Here is a 16,561-nt window from a genome sequence, read left to right as displayed (position 1 = left end):
CAGCAACAGAATGTTCATATCAAAACAGCATAGCGTCCATTACAGAGCTCCACTCTGTTAACCCTGTGGTGACACAGGCTTTGTTATGTCCGGTGCACAGGCACTGTAGCCTCACAGTTATGTCCCCTGTCCGGGTCATTTCATAGCTGCTTCTCAGTCCTGACGTTCATTCCCTCTCCTGGGAATTCTCAGACACGTGCAGCCATGTTACACACGTGCATTCAGGAAGGCAGACACATCTTCCTCAGCACAGTCGGTTTGACAAGACCTTCCATACGGACCAACCGGGTCCAAGCATTCACTCATGTGACCTACCCTGGTCACCTTATATGGTCCGTAGCCACGCCCCCCGGATCACATGGCTATGACCTCATCACAGGTCCTACAACCATTCACACACATATACTTTACTATGGCATTCTAGACACATGCCCCTAGGTGGGTTTGTAGGTGATTGGTGAGACGGGTGGGATCAATCACCTGAAGGCTTCACCCTAACACATTGGAACAAAACATCAGCTCTGCTGATCAGCACAAAATCAAGCCTTCATCCCAAGGCCACCCACCTTGGGATCAATAACAGTCATTTAGGACCTTGCTCCTATTACCACTCTGGACATGGATATCCATCCGTCCTGGGACACCCACACAGTGCCCCCTAGCGGACAAAGTGGTCACTACACCACATAGTGTATTGTATGTAGTATCTATAATATAACGCTGTAAGCGTCACTCTGTCCGAAGCCTTTATAGACTGCGCAAGCGTGACGCCCCTGCGCAGTCTGTCTCCAGAAAGAGTGAGACAGCCAGCGGTGATGAGTGTGTATGGCACCAGAGATGACGGTGCCGTGCACACTGCATACCGCCATCTCCGATGCCATACTTACATCAAGAAAATAGGGGGGGAAGCCAGCACTGCTTAAGGTTAGAACGCATAAATTGGAGTGCATATGCACATAATGTCTAGCTGTATTCAAAAATGAGATATTTAGCAAAAAAATTGATCAATTCAATTGAGCCACCCCGCCGCGCCAAGGCAATCTCATATGGGGGGTCCTACTCTATATATTTTTAATAAATGCTGTGCCATTACGGCCTCCTAAATACATTTAGAGCAACATTTAGAGCATGACCACATCAAGTGCAATCTGTACCTGAACATTACTGGATCGCTCCCATGAAGCCAGATGAAGCAAGTGCAGATGAAGGCCAACCAGGTCTGAACACAGACATATCAGGAATGGCCTCCACACATTGCCTGACCAGCAAACATAGATGAAGGGCGATGTTGGTCCAGACACAGGTGCACAATTAAATAAAGCTTGGGGCAGGGTGGGGCTGCCGTGTGTGTGCACAGCAGCCTAATCCATCACAATGAACACAGAAAAATTATGGCGGACATAACCAAGCGTGCACGGCAACAGTGGTGGTGAGCCACAAACCAACAACAAGAAAATAGGGGGGGAAGCCAGCACTGCTTAAGGTTAGAACGCATAAATTGGAGTGCATATGCACATAATGTCTAGCTGTATTCAAAAATGAGATATTTAGCAAAAAAATTGATCAATTCAATTGAGCCACCCCGCCACGCCAAGGCAATCTCATATGGGGGGTCCTACTCTATATATTTTTAATAAATGCTGTGCCATTACGGCCTCCTAAATACATTTAGAGCATGACCACATCAAGTGCAATCTGTACCTGAACATTACTGGATCGCTCCCATGAAGCCAGATGAAGCAAGTGCAGATGAAGGCCAACCAGGTCTGAACACAGACATATCAGGAATGGCCTCCACACATTGCCTGACCAGCAAACATAGATGAAGGGCGATGTTGGTCCAGACACAGGTGCACAATTAAATAAAGCTTGGGGCAGGGTGGGGCTGCCGTGTGTGTGCACAGCAGCCTAATCCATCACAATGAACACAGAAAAATTATGGCGGACATAACCAAGCGTGCACGGCAACAGTGGTGGTGAGCCACAAACCAACAACAAGAAAATAGGGGGGGAAGCCAGCACTGCTTAAGGTTAGAACGCATAAATTGGAGTGCATATGCACATAATGTCTAGCTGTATTCAAAAGTACTTACATACTTACCTGACCAGGAGGAGCGTTGCCGCGTCGCTTCTCTTCGTGGCAGGAGACCAGGGCTGGAGTGTGGCTGGAATCGTGCTGCGCATGCACGATCCGGCGCCATTTTACTGAAAACACACTTGCAGTGTGTCTTCAGCAATATGGCACCGGACAGCGCTATGGGTTTATAGATACTACATAAAATACACTATGTGGTGTAGTGACCACTTTGTCCGCTAGGGGGCACTGTGTGGGTGTCCCAGGACAGGTGGATAGCCATGTCCAGAGTGGTAATAGAATAGTGCTGGAGCACAGGAAAGAAGTGTGAGTATAAATGGGTTTTTTTTTTGTGCACTTTTAATAGGGGACCATGCATACCAGGATAGGGGAGGTGAGAGAACCATGCATATCAGGATAGGGGGGAGAGGGGGCCATGCATACCAGGATTGGGGGGTGAGGGGGCTATGCATGCCAGGATTGGGGGATGAGGGGTACCATGCATACCAGGATTGGGGGATGTGGGGTACCATGCATACCAGGATAGGGGGGGTGAGAGGACCATGCATACCAGGATTGGGGGATGAGAGGTACCAGGCATAACAAGGATTGGGGGATGAGGGGTACCATGCATACCAGGATAGGGGGTGAGGGAACCATGCATACCAGGATAGGGGGGTGATAGGACTATGCATACCAGGATTGGGGGACGAGGGGTACCATGCATACCAGGATAGGGGGTGAGGGGACCATACATACCAGGATAGGGGGTGAGGGGACCATGCATACCAGGATTGGGGGATGAGGGGTACCATGCATACCAGGATTGGGCGATGAGGGGTACCATGCATACCAGAAATGGGGGATGAGGGGTACCATGCATACCAGGATAGGAGGTGAGGGGACCATGCATACCAGGATTGGGGGATGAGGGGTACCATGCATACCAGGATTGGGGGATGAGGGGTACCATGCATACCAGGAATCGGGGATGAGGGGTACCATGCATACCAGGATAGGGGGTGAGGGGACCATGCATACCATGATAGGCGGGTGAGAGGACTATGCATACCAGGATTTGGGGAAGAGGGGTACCATGCATACCAGGATTGGGGGATGAGGGGTACCATGCATACCAGGATAGGGGGTGAGGGGACCATACATACCAGGATAGGGATGAGGGAGTACCATGCATACCAGGATTGGGGGATGAGGGGTACCATGCATACCAGGATACGTGGTGAGGGGACCATGCATACTAGGATAGGGGGGTGAGAGGACCATGCATACCAGAATTGGGGGATCACGGGTACCATGCATACCAGGATAGGGGGTGAGGGGACTGTACATACCAGGATACGGATGAGGGAATACCATGAATACCAGGATTGGGTGATGAGGGGTACCATGCATACCAGGATAGGGATGAGGGAGTACCATGCATACCAGGATTGGGGGATGAGAGGACCATGCATACCAGTATTGGGGGATGAGGGGTACCATGCATACCACGATAGGGGGTGAGGGGACCATGCATTCCAGGATAGGGATGAGGGAGTGCCATGCATACCAGGATTGGGGGGTGAGGGGACCATGCATACCAGGATGAAGAATGGGGTGCCATGCATACCAGGATTGGGCGGGTGAGCGTACCATGCATACCAGGATAGGAATGAGGGGTGCTATGCATACCAGGATAGGAGGGTGGCAGCACATAGCTGGATAGGATACCATATACCAATAAAAATGCTCGCCACCTGGGCATAGAACGGGTTCATAGCTAGTATAGTATAACTGCAGTCCTCCTATTAAGCTCAGCCTTTGGCCATATTCATATGTTCAGTATTTGTTCAGTATCTTACATTAGTAATCAAAAACAAGGAATGGGTGAAAAATACAGAAGTGGTGCATGTGTTTCTATTATACTTTTCCTCTGATTTTGGCTTACAAATAATTATGTACTGTAAATACTGATCAAAAACTGAGCATGTGAGCGTGGCCTTTGCCTGAACATCACAATTGGCCAATGGGCCTTCAGCAGGTCCCGTCTTCCAGGTCAAAACATCAGCTCACCATGATCATGTTATGGGTGGGGCAATGAGAGACAGGGCATAAATTGCAAGTGGCAATCATTATAATTTAATGCCACTGTGAGTGATTGGTAGTGGCATCTAAATCCTCAACAGGAACTCGTTCTAACCACTGCAGCTACAGGCAGATGCCAGCAATGAAAAACAGCCAGTATGTACCATGTGTTGAACAGGCTCAGCTCCTGAGCCCCCCCATACATCCCACAGTAACCTGTGACAAAAATGTTTCACAGGTCATTAAGGAGTCAAGTTGAGCTCATAACCATCTTGACTTTTGTGGAATAGTCATAGTTTTCAAAAATTGGCATTTTTAATGGACCAACAAATGGAGACTTTAGGGCTACTGATGCTTGTCATGGAATAACAAAAACAAGCAAAAACTGCTAACATCAACAGGTTTGGTTATTATATACATTTTATATCAAAAGTTCCATTTCTTTTCTCATCAATGTTGACATATTATGTCACCACTTTTTTAGGTCTAAGTGATATATACAGATCATACCTACTTGATCAGGTTCATGCTGTTTTCCTTAAGTGTCATAAATATATGTGAAGAAATAAGTGAATGTTGGTCTAAATAACTGATATAATTTGTTGTAATTCTGTTTTTTTTTTCCACCTTTTTCTAATGGAAATGCTAAATGGTGTATGAGTACTGGATATTACCTAAACTTGTAAACTGCTTGTGTAAAGCTATAAATTATTTTGCAATTTAGGAGAACCGTAAGGCGCTTGTATCCCAATAGTGAGATGACATCCTGCGTAGATCAGTGGAGGTAATACTTAGGAACACTCAGGTCTCCAGGGTGAAGGTTACTCTCTCTGGTTTCTCATAGACTAAACAACAGAGTTAACAACTTGACCTTATATCTTGGTGGCATCTGACATATATCCTGGACTTTAAGTCAAAGGTATATAACATAAAACATTTTTTTAAGCAACGCCACTCCTGTCCTAAGACTATGTTGGTATTTTGGACATATGTACTTGAACAGTAATGAGTTGCATTTCCAGACACAGCAAAGGGAAAGGAATGGTTCTGTCTCTGGAAAACAAAATTCAGACCCTTCTGCTTCATCGTAGACAACCTCATTCTAACTTTTGGTGACCTGTAGTGCTTCACGCCTTATTGACATTTGAAAAAAATATTCCTTAGCTTTGCAATACAAGGTGTTGGCCTTATAATTCTCCCATAAAAGCCATTTCATTTTTAGTTACATTTTCTAACTATGTAGCTCTTTGTGGCTACAAGGTCAGACTTCGTTATATCACTACTCAAAGCATAAGAGAGTGTATTTAAACTGCCGCCAGCTTATAGATTTATAATAAGACACTAAGGTAAAGGCTAACAGCTGGTGGGAGAAGCAGAATGTCTCGACTGCTTCAACCTAATTTAAATTAGAATTATACAGACAAATTAGTTACTTTTTTGCCTCTAGCTTTACTGTCAGGTTACACAGTGTATCTATTATATTGTATTTATACAATGAATAATTCATATATTTATACAGCAAATGCAATATATACAGCGGAAGAAATAAGGATTGAACATGTCACCACTTTTCTAATTAAATATATTTCTAAAGGTGCCATTGACATGAAATTCTGACACATTCACGCATTAATTCACACACCACAAAATTAAATTAATATTTAAAAAAAAAAAACTAAGCCTCTGCCAGTCTCCTTCACTAACACAAGAAAGGCTGAGCTGAGGCTGTATTTTCTGCAGTCGGAGCACTGCACTGCAATAAGCAAGAACAAAGAGGAGTTGGCCGTGTCAAGTCGTATAAGCAAAATCACAGAAGAGATTGGCCAGAAAAGTCAGAAGACTTGGCAGGCCGCAAAGCAGAACTTCACTCTGTAAGGATGGACTAGAAACTAGTCTTACAGAAAAGTAGACTTGAGTATGTTCGGTAAGGACGTTTGACAACGCAGGAGCCACATAGTAGGTATGCAGTCTACTTCCATTGGAGGTTTTGCTACCATATTGAACCAATTGTCGTAATCTGGTTAGCCAAACAAAAAAAACTGCCATTCCTTCCAGTCAAGTCACAAGACTCAAACGTCTCATTTTGCTAACTCAATGTAATTTTTCAGGAATGAGTTGCTCCCTTTGCAACAAAGAAAATTTGCCAAATTCATTATTATGACTGTCAGTCGGTAACTCTGTTGTTCAGTCTAAATTGGTGGGACCTACATTTAAACTATATTGCATTTCATTCTGAAGTTCTCTGTAACTATTCAAAATTCACTAATCCTGGGGACGTGAAGGTAACAAAATGCAGGAAATATTCTCCTAGTTTTGCATGATACACTTTTAATTTCTGTATTTAATGGGCTATTATTTACATATTCACAGATCATTCAAAAGCAATTATTCAGCCTGGATCATCTGGGACTAAAATAATAGCAATCCATAAATACAGTAATTATAATTAACTTTTAATTACTTTTTTTGGTAATAATGTCATACAAATCAGTATTATACGGGTTTTCCATGATTTACAAATAGCGTACAAGGAAGTGAGAATATCTGCTAAAATATATACATGAAAAATGGAGAAAAGAGACGTTTGGTAAGTCCCTTAATAATTTTGTAAAAATATGAAAAAATTACTGCAATTGTTTTTAAAAAATAAAATTATAAAAATATAGTTATATTTAGCTGACATGATGGCTGGACAGCATAACTTAACTTTCTAATGATCACAAGATGATGAGCGGTGCACATCTTGTATCTGAAACAACTTTTGAGCAGGTCGGGTCCTTGCCTGTCAGACAGAGACACCCTGTTGACTCCAGGATCAATAATTTTGGCTGCAGAAACGTAAAAAGAAAAAAAAAAGTGGTTATTAAGGCACTATCTGTCTGGATATCAAGTTTTGCTGTCTCATCACAAATAACGTACAATGACAAGCAAAAGTGTAGCAATATTTTGAACTTTTGACTTTCAGGCTCCATATCTCACCCTACACTGCAGATTAAAACATGTTGAGATTGAAAGCTGACCTCAGATCTCTTCTACACATTCCCAAAGTTGGTATATACTAGTCGACTCACTTGGGTATGTGCCAGGTTACCCAGGGCCGGGGGTTCCTTCCCTGTTCCTAATGCTAGGAACACAGTAGCTGCTCCCCAGATTACTTCTGATGGTGAAGATGCTGGGGCCATGTACCTTGCTGAACTCCTGAATCAGCCCTATATATGTCACCCCCCACCCAGGAAAGTGGGAAGGAATAGTGTATATATGTACACAAACCAGACAAACGAGGAAGGACGTATAGGGATAAATGAATATACCAAACATATAAATATGCACTCACAGACAACAAAGGGGAACACCAAGTAGAGAAGGTAGGGAAACTAAGAAGGAGAATGAGGAATTGTACACAGCCGAAACACCTAGCAACAGTCAAAGATAAATACTTCAAAACGCCTTTACCAACAACAGACTTCTCCACTCTTCATCAGGTAGTAAAAGACTTAACACTGGCAATTCAGATTGCCTGAGGTGAGTATATATAGGAGAGGGGAGTGACCAATACTGAACAGTTGAGATCATCCAAGCTGGGACGCTACAGAGACTCCAAGCTGAACAGATTAACCCCTGCACTTCTAACTGAAATTTGCACCGTTTAATATGAAGGAGAGGTGCTTCTAATCGGTGCTGGAGTATGTGAAATCAGATGCTGCGGTCTTCTGACCCCTCTCTGTTGTGATAAACCTGTGACAGTATGTATACAGTTTGCAACAATGCAGTGAGAAAGCCAAGATGATTGTCTATAAAATGATGACAGTCTCACATTTGAAGCAGTAGTGGATGGTGCGTTATGGAGCCTGAAAGTCAAAATTTCAAAACATTATTACTAGTCATGAGTTGCTCGGGTGTCCTCCGAGTATTTTGGTGTGCTCGGAGATTTAGATTTCGTCGTCTAATCTGCATGATTTGCGACTTTTAGACAGGCTGAATACATGTGGGAAGTCTCTAACAAACAGGCATTCCACACATGTATTCAAGCTGTCTAGCAGCCGCAATTCATGAAGATTAGAAGACGAAAACTAAATCTCCGAGCACGCCAAAATACTCAGATGACACCTGAGCATGCTCGGAAAAACGCGATCAACGAGTATACTTGCTCATCACTAATTATTACTCTTTTGCTGATCAGTGTGATTAATAGTGTAAATGTTCTTGCCAAGCAGGTTTTTTTGCAAAAAGTATTGACCAGCTAAATATTTCATTTACTGCAGCCACCATAGAGGAAATGTAATATTACATTGTAGCTATTCAAATAACATAAGTCATGGACAGCTCATATGTAATTTGTCCATGGATGGCTCAAGTCCATAAGCTATACAAATATATTGTAAAACTAAAGGTGAATTTATACTGAATGATTCACAGCAGTAAACTATCGATGATTGGCAACATATTTTCTGAATGGCAGACATTTAATAGCGTGCTTAGACTACATCTCCCACACATACAACGCTGAAGCTAAAAGATCATTTCACTTGATGAATGAGTGTTTCGCTCTGGTGATCTGCAACCTGTTTACACTGCACCATTATCAAGAATTCTGATAGTCGTGCAGTATAAATGCATCCTAAAGCTGGTCATGGAGTGGAGCCACTGATATCGGTACTGGAATTCATTTAGGATGAAGAGGTGAAACTAAAGTAGCAACTTGTAATTAGTATTATGAAAATCATGCTTTCAAAGTATAAAATGTCATTCTACATTTTTTTGCTCAATAGGTAATATAACTTTATCACAAACATTAATGCAACCGCTACTTAAAAAAAAATTGGGATGCTGTGAAATTGTAGAGCAAATAAATATGTAAGAATTTGGAAATTTCTTTAGCCATATTTATTTAATAACCCTTAAAACTGCTTCTATGGGCAGAGTGTTTGGTAGTTCTCACCTCAGTGTGGTGCATTGCATATACCCAATGCTTGCTACGAGTTCTAGGGGAATGCAGGAGCGTCTTTCTCTTCTGCCGGGGGTTCAAATCAGGAAACCCACGTACACGTTCTATACACACTCACAATGATGTGAGATGATTGGCACAACTTAATGGGTTTAATTATAGGAGGTCAAATGGTGAAAAATACACGGGGATAAAAGAAGACAAAGATAAACGGCGCTGGAAGTATGTTACCCTCAATATATGACACGGCGAGCAAAGGAAACCTGATGAAGAAGTCAATCTGACTATGAAACGAGTTGTACGAATGACTAAGGATCCAGAGAACATACCCCCTTGTCTTCACTCTGTGGCAGCGGCCGGGAATCATTGCTCTTTTTCTTGTTTGGTTTGAAGACAGGGATAACAAGGAACAGCAAAATCAATAATACCATATAAACCCAGAAGATAAGTTCTTGTCTTAAAAGGTACAGCATTTGCTTTGCAGTAGACCTGCATGTTAAGGATGACACTTTCTCTTTAAATGACAGCATATACTCGGCTAACAAATAACACTAAATCCACAAATGGCTGCAGCAATGCTAGTAATACAGTCCAACATTGGTGTCCGGTTGCTGCGGAAGTTTTACAGGAACCGTTGGTGCACTTGATAAACCAATGAGAAAAAAATCCCCCTTACTGATGATCCTCCTGGCATGTGAAACCACAAATCCCAGCAACACTCCCTTAATAAGTAGTTCTATTATGACTTCCTCAACAATGGAGAACTACAAGTACAAGCACCCCTTAATATAGCAGGTCCAATGTCACACAGGAATCCAGCTTGGGGCTGCAGAGTCCAGATGCTTGGGGGGACACAGAGAATAAATGGCTGGATCATCCTCCAAGATAAGGCCAGAGGGCGGTGGGCAACGCCTAGTAATCTGGCTGGTCTGCAGATGTTGTACAGCTCCAGGGTTCACTGTTCTTCTCTCACACAGGTCTGCAAAGCTGTCAAAACTCAATCTGTGCTCCTTTGCTGGGTCTTCACTGCAATGGACAACAGCCCACATATTCCTCAGTGCAGTTACCTCTTCCCTTCTTTCCCAGCCAATCAGTAATTTCTTTTGCTGCTGCTCCACCTCTTCTAAGCTCTAAGAAGAGCAAAGGCTTTGGAGAGTTGTAGTACAAGGCAATGCGGCAAAAAATAATTATTAATATTTGCAACTATGTAACCCTGTTTGCTTCAGCTGTTTAGCTGCAGCAGTCTCTTGAACACCATGCTCTCCCTACAGGGGTTACAGTTTATCACATACAGAACATAGAACACAGAGCAGAAGTTGAAAGTTAGGCCTTATCCATTTGATAAAAAAAAAATCTCATTTAGAAATTGATTATATCAACACATCTTCAAAAAAAGTTGGGACAAGGTTAACAAAAGGCCTGAAATTTAAGTGATGGAGGGGCAATTTTCAACTAAGTCATATCACTGTGTATGAAAAGGCAGAGTCTCTAAGAACCAAATGTGGTCAGGAGTCATCAAACTGAACTAACGTGTCTAAAAATTGTAAACTTATTTCAGACAAATGTTCCGCAATGCAAAATTGAAAAGACTTTGCTTTGAATATCTTACCAATGACAGTAAATAATATCATCAAAAGATTCAGAGTTTCTGAAAAAATCAATGTGCATAAGGGTCAAACCCCATTCTCAATATTGGATGCTCAGGAGGGTTTTCAGGCAGCACTGCATTAAAAACAAGCATAATTCAGTTGTGAAAATTACTGCATGTGTTCAGGAATATTTCCAGACATTATTGTCTGTGAACACAGTTCATCGTACCATGCACAAATATAAGTTAAAGCTCTACGCGTATCATACAAAGAAGAAGCCATACATCAACAAAGTCCTGAAATACTGCTGTCTTATCTGGGCCAAAGCTCATTTAAAGTGAACTGAGGCAAAATGGAAAACAGTTCTGTGGTAGCATGAATCAAAATTTTAATTTTTTTTTTTTTTTATGGAAATTGTGTACTACATGTCCTACAGACTCAAAAGGAGTGAGATCATCTAGCTTGTAATCAGAGCACAATTTAAAACCCTGCATCTTTGATGGTATGGGGCTGCATTGATGCCTAGAGCATGGGTATCTTCAAAGGAACTATCAATGCTGAGCATCATATAGAGGTTTCAGAATAAATTATGCTCCCATTCAGAAACGTTCATTTCAGGGAAAGCCTTATATATTTCCGCAAAAAAATACTAAATCACATACTGTATCCGTCACAACAACATGGCTTAACAGAAGAAGAGTTTGAGTGATGAACTGGCCGCCTGCAGTCCAGATCTTTCACAGACAGAAAACATTCGGTGCATTATGAAGCGAAAAAGTAACGAAATCCCAGGACTGTTCAGCAGCTAAAATCCTGTATCAGACAAGAATGGGATAATGTTCCTTTCCCAAAATTACAGCAATTGGTCTCCTCACTTCCCAGATATTTACAGACTATTGTGAAAAGAAAAGGAGACGTTAAACAATTACACAATAGTAGACATGGCCCTTTCCCAACTTTTGTGAGATGTGTTGCTGCCATTAATTTGTAAATGAGTTAATATTTTCAAATCAAAGTGGGAAAATGTCTGACTTTCAGCTTTTCATCTGTGTTCTATGTTCTGCTGTGAATAAAATATGTCTTTAAGAGATTTCCAAATCATTGCATTCTTCTTTTCTTTACATTTTACATAGTGTCCCAACTTTTTTTGAATAAGCTGTTCTATGTCGTCACGTTCAATGTAACCAAATGAGGAAAAGGAATAAAAGACCTTTCCCCAGCCAGGTGAAGGCTTAATTGAAATTTGCAAGTTTTTTCTTGGTCATCTATTTGTACTTACTGTCAAGATTGAAGCGTTCATTAAAAGAATAAAAACATTAAGCACAAAAATGTGTTTTTTATATAAGTATTTCAAATGTAATAGTTTAGTTACTTAACATAAATAGATTTATCCTATACAAACTAAGGATGGTGGTTTGTGTTTTTTGTCTGTGTATTCCAGGAATGATGAAGTCATTGCAGTTGCCAGCATGAATTATGACCCTATAGTTTCCAAGGTAGCAGAAGTTATGGCATCAGGAAAACCGATACGCAAGCGTGATGTCGAGTAAGTAGTGTTTGATAGAAACAATGTTTGTGTTTCAGACTGTTAAGAAATGCAAAGGAGATTGAGATTAGTTATTGTTGGTAAAAATACAAGGGAAAATGTAGACCTTTTACCTATAATGATTAATAGCACGTACGATAACACATTGTTACAATTACAAAAGAAAGTACAGTTGTGCTCAAAAGATTACATACCCCGGCAGAATTTTTGCTTTCTTTACCTTTTTTTCAGAGAATATGAATGATAACACCAAAACTTTTTCTCCACTCATGGTGAGTGGTTGGGTGAAGCCATTTATTGTCAAACTACTGTGTTTCTTCTTTTTAAATCAGAATGACAACCCAAAACATCCAAGTGACCCTAATGAAAAGTTTACATAGCCTGGTGATTTTGGCCTGATTTTCATCCTGTAAAAATCCTATAGCATCTTTGACTTTTCTTTTACTTTTGACATATCCCCTAAATCCTTTATTATTGCTTTTGTCGTCTCTTGCAAGCCTCAATTCATTGTCAGCTTTAGATAATCTGATTTGTGCCCTGCAGGTTCTGCAGACAGCATTATATTCTTCTTTAGATATGCCTCCCTCTTTCCATTTTATAAACATTTCTTTCTTCCTTTTTAGCATGTGCTTAAGTTCTGTATTCATCCATCCTGGTTTCCTTAAATGCTTCCTATTCTTCCCTCTTTTCGGAATTGTTAACAATTGTGCTTTGAGAATTTCATTTTTCAAGATTTCCCATCCTTCCTGGACATTTTTGTCTTTAAGGATATCCAGCCATTGGATCCCTCCCATTCTCTTTCTGAATCCCTTAAAATCTGCCTTTCTGAAATCTAACCTTGACGTCTGAGTCTTCATGTTAGGAACGGCGGAACTCACTAAATAAAAATAATAATAAAGTGCATTCGCCGCTCGGGGTCCACCATGCAGTAGGTGTTACAACCGCTGCTGAGTAGTGGGAGATGAGCAATAAGGCGATATAATGAACATGGGTTCAACTTCAACTAGACCTACCATGTGTGCGGCGTCGCTACTGCGCAGACTACTGAACTAATTCCCTAACCACATGCGTAATATCAGAGGGAAGGTGTTTCATAATAAGTCAGTCACCAGAATCATACATTCATCACCATTCACACATAGCAGTATAGTCTATACTTGCGCATGGCGAAACGGCCATGCGCGCTTTTTATAGCAGCCGGGACCTTCTGGAAGCTTCCAGATCTCCGAGATGGACCAATGAGATCTGGAGTAGGACCTGAGCACATGACTCCCGATCTCCAATGGGAAACCGTCTCATGAGCATGCTCAGTAGGAGGACAGAGGGACTTAGCCCCTGGAGAGATTTGCTGCAAGGCAATCTCCTCTGCGGTAGATAAAGAGCAAGAGACCGCAGAATGTAAGGGGGTCTGGATTCCTGCAGAGCAGACACAGGAACCTGACTCCTAACACTTCACAGGTCTTCCTCCTCTAGTTATCCAAAATTCTAAAATAGCATGGTTGCTTCCTCCCTGTTTATAAGGAATAGATCCAAGGTAGCAGATCCCCTAGTTTTTCTTCCCTACCTTTTGGAAGATAAAGTTGTCAGCAAGAGAGGATAAGAATTTCCTTGACTTGTTAGTTTTGCCTGAGAGAGATTCCCAACAAATGTCTGGATAGTTGAAATCTCCCATGACAACTACGTCATATTTTTTGGAGAAGTTGGCCATTTGATGCATAAAGAGTTCATCCATATCTGCAGCTTGCACAGGCGACCTGTAGTAAATGCCTACAATGGTGTCCTTTCCATTGTTCTGTCCTTGTATTCTTACCCAAACAGTTTCCACAGAACTCCCAGTCTCTGAAGCTTCAATGTCTGTGCAGATATACACATTTCTAACATACAATGCAACACCTCCTCCTCGTTTATCAAGTCTGTTTCTTGCAAATAAGTTGTATCCTTCTAGTCTTGTATTCCAATCATGTGTAAAGCCATTACTGCGCAAATGCCACAAGATATCTCACCTACAATATGCAAAACAGCACAGAGGCAAACTTCTGGAACAAGGTAATTTGGAGTGATGAGACCAAAATTGAACTTTTTGGTCACAACCATAAACGTTACATTTGGAGAGGTTAACAAGGCCTATGATGAAAGGAACACCATTCCTACTGTAAAGCACGGAGATGGATCACTGATGTTTTGAGGATGTGTGAGCTACAAAGGCACATGAAACTTGGTCAAAGTTGAACGAAAGATGAATGCAGCACTTATCAGCAAATACTGGAGGCAAATTTGCAATCGTCAGCCCGGAAGCTGCACATGGGACATACTTGGACATTCCAACATGACAATGATCCAAAACACAAGGTCAAGTCATTGGCTGCAGCAGAACAAAGTGAAGGTTCCAGGGTGGTCATCTCAGTCTCCTGACCTCAAAATCATCGAGCCACTCTGGGGAGGTGCACAGTTCATGCTAGACAGCCCAAGAATTTTCAGGAACTGGAGGCTTTTTGCCAGTAAGAGTAGGCAGCTTTACCATCTGAGAAAATAAAGAACCTCATCCACAACTACCACAAAAGACTTCAAGCTGTTATTGATGTTAGAGGGGGCAATACACAGTATTAAGAAATGAGGTATGTAAACTTTTGATCAGGGTCATTTGGATGTTTTGGTTGTCATTATGATTTAAAAAATGAAAACACAATAGTTTGACAATAAATGGCTTCACCCAACCACTAACCATGGGTGGAGACAAAGTTTGGTGTTATTATTCATATACTCTGAAAAAAGGCCAAAAAAGCAAAAATTCTGCCCGGGTATGTAAAGTTTTGAGCACAACTGTATGTTACAGACCAATGAAACAGTGCTAGAAAAATTAGGAATTAATTACTATCAGCAAAGTTTTAGAATAATTTACATACAAATAACAAAACTACTGAACATAAACATGCATACGCAATGTTCAAAGAAAAAATACCGGCACCAGCCAACATATAAAAATTCCATGGAAGGTTGAGTAGACATCCCATATGCAGAGCTATAGAGGCTAATCGAAGGGTGTTTGGTGCTCTGCATAAAGTACTTAAATTTGCTATATTGAAGATTAGGACTAAAACACCTCCAATCATTGCACCATTAATTCAGCCTTAAAGGGAAGGTGCCATCCAAAAAATTTTTTTTCAGCAATTGAAAAAAATGTAAAGAATTAATGTTTACATTTTCTTAAAAAATATTATCATTTGTTTTTAATTTTGCAAAATATGAAAAATAATTTTAAAAAGTTTGGCATTTCCACTTGTTAACACTAGGGGGAGCAGCTACTGAAATCTGGCACAAAAACCTATGACATCTAGGAACACAGTGAGAAGCCATTTTGATGGGGCCTGCAAAGTTACTGACTGTCTTTGCATGTAAAGTCTGGATCAGAACGGCCATCAATCAGCCTGATCCAGACTTTGCAGGTAAAGACCACCTTCCCCTCCTCAGATCCTGTCCTGGCGATGTGTGAAAGCGAGGCCACAGGCGCAGTCCGGGGTGACGCTGGGAAGCAGGATGGGGGAAATGTAGCCATACAGTAACGATAAAAATGAGACCCCTATCTTCAGCTGCCTCACCAGCCCTCCCCTGACTGCACCTAACTATTACCCCTGACCCGTGTGCAGGTGCTCAGCCAGAACCACCCTAGAATGGGTCCCCTTTTAGCAGATAATACTGCCATAGTGTTCTCACATAATACTGCCATATAGTTCATACCACCATGTAGATCACACATAAAACCAGCAGGGTGACAGCAGCACAGAGTATTTCAGGAGAGCAGTATCACATGGGATAGGATTAGATACGCGGCTCAGCAGACAGCATCACACAAGAGAGGATTAGATACACGGCTCAGCAGTCAGTATGACACAGGGGAGGATTAGATACACGGCTCAGCAGTCAGTATCACACGGGATAGGATTAGATACGCAGCTCAGCAGACAGCATCACACAAGAGAGGATTAGATACACGGCTCAGCAGTCAGTATTACACAGGATAGGATTAGATACATGGCTCAGCAGTCAGTATCACACAGGATAGGATTAGATACACAGCTCAGCAGTCAGTATTACACAGGAGAGGATTAGATGCACGGCTCAGCAGTCAGTATCACACAGGAGAGGATTAGATACACAGCTCAGCAGTCAGTATCACACGGGATAGGATTAGATACACGGCTCAGCAGTCAGTATCACACAGGATAGGGTTAGATACACGGCTCAGCAGTCAGTATCACACAGGATAGGATTAGATACACGGCTCAGCAGTCAGTATCACACAGGATAGGATTAGATACATGGCT

General features: G+C 41.7%; 1 protein-coding gene across 2 annotated transcripts in view; it reads left to right on the top strand.

Moving 5' to 3' along the window:
* AIFM3 (AIF family member 3) overlaps positions 1 to 16,561 on the top strand; it is a 161,994-nt gene that overhangs the window by 137,764 nt on the left and 7,669 nt on the right. For both annotated transcript variants that reach the window (XM_073557963.1, XM_073557952.1), the window contains exon 19: positions 12,135 to 12,239. In XM_073557963.1, coding sequence (XP_073414064.1) covers positions 12,135 to 12,239 — 105 coding nt within the window. The remainder of the gene's footprint in view (positions 1 to 12,134; positions 12,240 to 16,561) is intronic.

Source organism: Dendrobates tinctorius, unplaced genomic scaffold, assembly GCF_039654945.1.
Source record: "Dendrobates tinctorius isolate UK_male_01 unplaced genomic scaffold, ASM3965494v1 ptg000003l, whole genome shotgun sequence".
NCBI classification, from domain to species: Eukaryota; Metazoa; Chordata; class Amphibia; order Anura; family Dendrobatidae; genus Dendrobates; species Dendrobates tinctorius.
This window is presented reverse-complemented; position numbering and strand designations above follow the sequence as displayed.